This window comes from Arachis hypogaea, chromosome 14 (assembly GCF_003086295.3).
Source record: "Arachis hypogaea cultivar Tifrunner chromosome 14, arahy.Tifrunner.gnm2.J5K5, whole genome shotgun sequence".
Taxonomy (NCBI): Eukaryota; Viridiplantae; Streptophyta; class Magnoliopsida; order Fabales; family Fabaceae; genus Arachis; species Arachis hypogaea.
The window spans coordinates 102,900,796-102,907,506 of NC_092049.1; the positions used below are offsets into that span (position 1 = coordinate 102,900,796).

The 6,711-nt window shown below is 35.7% G+C and overlaps 1 protein-coding gene across 1 annotated transcript; it reads right to left on the reverse strand.

Annotated features, from left to right (window-relative positions):
- Positions 1-2,795: 2,795 nt before the first annotated feature.
- Positions 2,796-5,612, reverse strand: LOC140178646 (uncharacterized). Its single transcript, XM_072215854.1, has 6 exons — positions 5,313-5,612; positions 4,970-5,080; positions 4,665-4,857; positions 4,134-4,455; positions 3,864-4,029; positions 2,796-3,470 (listed from the first exon to the last, which is right to left on the reverse strand). The coding sequence occupies exons 1-6, from the start codon at positions 5,610-5,612 to the stop codon at positions 2,796-2,798; spliced, it is 1,767 nt and encodes a 588-aa protein (XP_072071955.1).
- Between the last annotated feature and the right edge of the window lie 1,099 nt (positions 5,613-6,711).

Here is a 6,711-nt window from a genome sequence, read left to right on the forward strand (position 1 = left end):
TAAGCAATGTCATCATTGTAACAGGCTAAGAGAAGGTAAATCATAAGAACAAAAAACACCACATTTAAAAGAAATAATAATAATAATAATAATAATAATAATAATAATAATAATAATAATAATAATAATAATAATAATAATGGTAACGATATACTCATATTTTTTACAGTTATAATATAATAATATTTACGGATTTTAAATTATTATGATTGCATTAATTTGGGTTAAAATAAATTACTAAATTATTTGGATAAATTAAACAATATTGAAATTTTAGGTTATGAATGCAGTGTGTAATTATAGATCTTAATTAATTAATTCATGTCTATTAATTAATTCATGTCATCTTGTCAATATGATAGTCATGATTATAGAATGTAGTTCATTAAGCAGTTTCACAACCTGGGTTTATATATATATATATATATATATATATATATATATATATATATATATATATATATATATATATATATATATATATGTATGACAAATCAGTAATATAAAAGTCTTGAATTTATAGGAATCATTAATCCAAGTCAAAATATTAATTAATTCAAGAGATATATATTAATTTTAGACTAATCTCCAACAAATTCATTGCTATTTCATTAAATTCAACATCTAAGGAGAAGATCACAATCAGTCACTGAGTTCAATTTAGTCCCAATTTTTCATAAGACAAGTCAGACTAATGATAAAAACTTGAGTCAACAGATATCATTCTCCTCTGGAGTTTTATTGAGGTCAAAGGTTAGCATGGAAGCATTGTGTCCTTTAGAAACAACTTCATCAGAACTATCTGGCACAACGTCTTCTTTAAGCATTGAATCTTGAACTATCTCGCCTATTTCTTCTGGAGTTTCTTGAATCTTTTCCCGAGCTAAACCTGAAGGATACACCATAGGCAATTATGTTTTTAGAATTTACAAATTTTCCAAAAAAAAACATGATTGAACTCCACATTATAAATTGCTTAATTGGCTTACGTTCCCAAAGTTTTGTAAGACCTCTTTCTATAAGAGTGAATTCCTCTCCAGACGCAATTTCAAGTTCAACAATCAGTCTATTCTCATAGCGTGCCTGCACAAATTAAAAAAAAGTGCAATCTGAAAAGGTGCATTAATTGGGAGCTAGAAGTCTTCAACACCACTAACAGAGGTACTTTCTATTCTTCATCAGTAATATTTCATCCTTCATGTCAACTAAAGAACATGCCAACTGAACAACATGGTAACTAATTAACTAATAAAGTACCAAATAAACCTTAATATGAATTTTGAATCCCAAACTAAAAAAGGAAATTAAAATTACAATTAAAATAAGATATGTAATACAAAGGAAGCAATAAAAAGTGCCAGCTGGCAAATTAAAATCCATTCCTTAAAATTCTACACCAGTCTCAACAGTATGCAATAAAAAGAAGCAAATAATATGATAGCCTTGTCAAATCATACCTTGAAACATCAAAGGAAACCAAGCTTTTGGAAATAAATAAATAAATAAATAACAATAAAAAGAAAATACTAAATTCAAGAATCTGGTGACCAACCTTTGGAAAGATCTTATTCCAAGATCAGCTAACCGGCTGTCAGCAACTAGATACTGTAAATAACAGCCAGAATTTCACATATTCCTCATATTTCATTCACGTTCATTGCTCTTATGTTAGATTTAATGAACAAAGTTAACTGACTAAATTACATCCACATCCTATTTTCCTTTCCAACTTTCTTCTTCCAATTAATCTCCTTAGGAGGTAACAAAAAAAAATTAAAAAAACAAACAAGGGGGAAAAGGAAAAGACATGAGGTATATAACTTAAATTGCTATGATGTTGTTATACTAATTAACAATTTACTATAACATGATCTAGCACATATTTAGGTTTGAGAGTCAGATATAATAATATTTACTGCAGAAATATACATATAATTATTTGCTTACCCATTCAGTACCTCATCTCACAAAAGAAAATAAGTTAGCAACCGGCCCTATCCCCATTGAGTTAAACTATTGTACCCAACTTGATGGCTAAACAAATCGCAAAAAATCCATAATTTACCTTCACCTCCTCCTGTATTTGTTGCAAAAGAAATAGGTTCGTGCTAGTTACGAACCCGAATCCGAATTTCTTGCGGTACTTTGTTCCGAATTGAAGCAATCCCTACAATGTTCAGAGTCTCAAATATGTAAGGCCTTTGGAAAGTGACTTTTAATTACAGGATAATGAAACCACTGGATTGAATATAGCAAGTTGAAATATAGTAAAAGACCCTTTTGCGAGCAGACATAAGACATCGTACTGTCCTAATTTCTCTATGCGCTATAGTAATAGCATCACCTATGTCCATGTGTGCTGAGAATGCATCCAGCCATGACTGAACTGGTAATGTGTTGAACCACAGGTCTCTTGCGAATGATGTTGCGTGCTCCAGTGAAGAGAACGGGGAGGCCTCTTCCACCGCCTTGCAAAATAAGACACTAGAGCCGCAAAGAAAGAGGTCCCTCTCTTCTAATTTCCCTGGTAAGTCCGATTATGTCAGTCAATATATAACTTCAATTACAATATACTAACAAATTAGAAATTCAACAACTTTAAGACAAAATATGTTATTAAAATCACATTTTCTAGGTGGATCAATTGTAACTAATGAGTAATATACATCAAGTGTTTCCATGTTCTAATTTCGATTATGCTAGTTGCTAATTAATAATTATGTAAGTGTATAACCCTCAACAGGACAAACCATAGAATTTTAGTACTCATGTCCTAAATTGGTATCTAAATACATCTATAAATTGGTAGCCTCTTCGCAATTATCGATGGCATCAGTGGTGGGTTCTTCTAAATCGTCATCCCTTCTCAACGACACACCTTTGACGTCAAACTCAGACAACCCAGCCAAAATCGGTTGGGGGGAAAGTTCGAATTGACATTGTCCTATGTCTTCACCCATGTCAAACAAATCCCTTGGGTTCACATGGACTACTACACACCATTCTTTATCAGCTTCATCATCCACATAGTATACAAAGCGAGCCTCGGATGCAAGAATGTACGGTTCATCATCTTCTCGATCACCGGTATGAATTGGATGAGAAAAGTTGACCACTGTGTGTCCTAAAGAGTCTTGTTTTATGCCTCTGCCAGAGGTGGTGTTTGCCCAAGTACATCTAAACAAGACGACTGTGAATTGACTGCTGTAATTTAACTCAATGATGTCCGCTAGTTTTCCGTAATACAAGACGCTATGAACAGCAACATTACTGTTGCGCTTGCTTGCATAACTCCTAATGTCAGAAGTGACATAAATCCCGCTATTTTGGGTTTTCAACCCTTCCTCTCTCGACAAGGTTCTGAACTTAAATTCATTTATGTTGTAAGATGTAAAGCGGCTAACGAGAACATTGGGCCCACATGCAAGCCACTGCAACTCGTTCGGGTGCATGATGCTTCCCAATGGAACCTGGATGTGGACAATTATGTGTTTCATTAGCTTGGGATACAAATAACAGGACACCATTTGAATGTGTAAATGGATTAATGATACCAGGATTCACCTCAAGCTTGAACCACTCAAAAAATTCTCTGTACACAACACTATCTATGTGAGATTGGGACCTTGTCCTACTTCGTAACTTTCTCTTTGTGATCGCCCTGAATTCACTGGATACGTCACAATAAATTCATGTCAGGATCTCCAACTGTAGTAGATCACACAAAATCCATACTTTCAAATGCACTTACTCTAAAAAAATTTTCACAGCCGAGCAATTGACCAATACGTGACGGGGTGAGCTTAGAATTTTTCAGTTGGTGTGAGAGTGTAAAAAGAGCCAGCCCTAACAGCCTTTCCAACCTCTAGGAACATGGTTGCACTTTCATCAGGCATTAGTTCACGCGGTCGATCATCAACACGCATTGGTCGATTAATCCTACTCTCGACATTATCTAGGTACCTTGAACAGAATACGAGTATCTCCTCAGATAAGTATCCTTCTGCAATTGAGCCCTCTGGTTGTAATCTGTTATGCATGTACTACTTGAGATGACATAAGTACCTTTGAGAATATAACACGTGTCATATGCCAAAATTAAAAACATAAACACAAATTTGTTTGATAAGTACCTTTCAATTGGGTACATCCATCGATAATGTACTGGGCCACCGAGACGCACCTCCTCGACCAAATGCAGTGTCAAGTGAACCATGATTGTGAAGAAAGAAGGAAGGAAAATCATCTCCATACAACATAGAATATGAACTACGTGATCCTGAAGGAGAGGAAGTTGTTGAGGGTCTATGGATTTACTGCATACTCGGTAAAAAAGGATGATAAATCTGCCAGGACAGAAGACGCTAGGGTAGGCAATGCATTCCTTAACGCAATTGGCAGTAGATATTTCATTAGAATGTGACAGTCGTGGCTTTTCAAACTTGACAACTTGCGCTGAGGTAAGTCAACATAACGGGAAATGTTGCTAGAGTATCCATCTGGAAAGACCACGTTCTTGATAGTCCTTAGAAAGAGCTCCTTTTGTGGATTGTTCATAGTAAAGATGGCGGATGGGTACTTTCCATCTTCTCATGGCCACAAATCATGCTTGATGCCCATCTACCGGAGGTCTTTTCAAGCTTTAATGCGGTCTTTAGACTTACCTTTCTCGTTCAGTATGGTGAAAACTACGTTGTCACACACATTCTTCTCTATGTGCATGACATCAAGATTGTGACGCAATCCATTATTCTCCCAATATGGTAGCTCAAAGAATATACTCCTCTTATTCCAAGGAGATTCGTCTTGGATGGCTGTTTGCTGTCTGCGTATCCTTTTCCCCGCAACCGATTGCACCTTGCCAAGTTGGACATGCACAACCTCTAATTGCCTCTATCCTCTATCTTTCCATCAAATGAGTACCGGTCTTTTCTATATTTATGGTCATGATTCAGAAAGCGACGATGACCCATGAAACACCATTTCTGACTGTGTGTGAGCCGGTTAGCATCAGCATCCAAATTTCACGCAGGACAGGCCCTCCCATCGTACGTATTCCACCCAGATAAGTTGCCCAGGCCTGCAAAATCACTGATTGTCCACATCAACGCAGGATACATATTGAAGGTTTTTTTCTCGTTAGCATTGTAAGTTTCAACTCCAACCCACAACTACTTCAACTCATTGATCAAGGGCTCTAGGTAAACATCTATGTCATTTCCAGGGATTTTAGGACCAAGAATAATCATAGAGAGGATAAATGAGGTGGGTTTCATGCAAATTCAGGGGGGAAGGTTATACGGGATAAGAACCATGCGCCAAATTGAGTACTTCAAGCTCATGTTTCCAAAAGGGTTAAAGCCATCACTAGCTAAGGCTAGGTGAACACTGCGTGGATCACCGAAGAAGTCAAAATATCTTCTGTCAAGTGACTTCCATGCCTCGGCGTCCCTTGGATTCCTGTACATACCATCAGAATTAGGACCTCTCTTATGCCACAGCATGTCAACGGCAGTCTTACTAGACATGTATAACCGCTGCAATCGTGGAATAAGGGGGAAGTAACGAAGAATCTTCGCCGCTTGTGGTTTCCCGTTCTTCTTAACAACCATGTTGATCCTCACTCTGGAGTTCTTCTTAGTCTTATGCTTCCATCTCGATGTCCCACACCATTTGCATTTGGTCAGCTCTTCGTCACTGCCCTGTATAGCATGCAGTCATTTGGGCATGCATCTATCTTCTTGTACGTGAGGCTGAGATTTCTTATGACTTTCTTGGCAATGTACACAGTGCTTGGAATCCGTGCATGCTCAAAAGCGTCCGCTGATGAACAGATATTTTATACGCTTTTTGGCATCATTTTCATATAGTTTTCATTATATTTTATTTCAATTTTATTATATTTTAATAGGTTTTAGTGCAAAATTCATATTTTTGGATTCTACTTTGAGTTTGTGTGTTTTATGGTGATTTCAGGTATTTTTAGGCAATTAAGAAATTAATATAGAAATAACGTTGCGAGTACAGTTCCTAATCGACGAAAATCCGCTATCAATTTAAAAGGGTTGTTACAAATTTAGAATAAAAATATTGGGAGTAAAAATCACAGGTCGTCTCCCAACGAGTTGATAAAAGAGTGCTATTCTATTAGTCAGGAGTTTTTCGAGAAATTTTAAGAGTTGGAGGACAAAAAAATAAATGATTGTGAATTAAAGCAATGTAAATTAAAAGAGATTTATGTATTCAAAGTAAAAAGCCTTGATTGGGAGAAGATTAATCGGAAGTTCTATCCTTGTTGGATTTTCTCAAGTATGATATTAAAATGTTGTTGTTTTTACTTAGTTAACCCTTACCGAATAAAGGAAAGTCAAGTAATTGAGCTAACTCTTATTCATAAGTCCTAATCCTCTCCTTATGGAAGGATTAATGTTAGTAAATAGAGAATTAGCCAACATTTTTCAATTAAAACCAACACTTGAGTATTCCAACTCAAGGGTCTCTTTTCAATCAACTCCCAAGTCAAGTTGGGAGTATACTCCATTGACATGAATACAATGTTCATAGGCATATAAAGGGAATAAAAGGAAGACATGATAAATTAAATAAAATAATACTGAAAATTAATTAAAGGTAAAAGTAGTTCCTTGCATTAATAAATCCCAAAAATCATAAACATTCTTATCTGAACAGGGTTAATGGGCAATTGAAAAG

Coding starts and splice junctions, on each gene's coding strand:
- LOC140178646 (XM_072215854.1), bottom strand. CDS start 5,612: ATGGTTGTTAAGAAGAACGGGAAACCACAAGCGGCGAAGATTCTTCGT. Junction 5,081..5,312: donor AGTACTCAATTTGGCGCATG/GTTCTTATCCCG, acceptor GTGATTTTGCAG/GCCTGGGCAACTTATCTGGG. Junction 4,858..4,969: donor TCAGAAATGGTGTTTCATGG/GTCATCGTCGCT, acceptor CAACTTGGCAAG/GTGCAATCGGTTGCGGGGAA.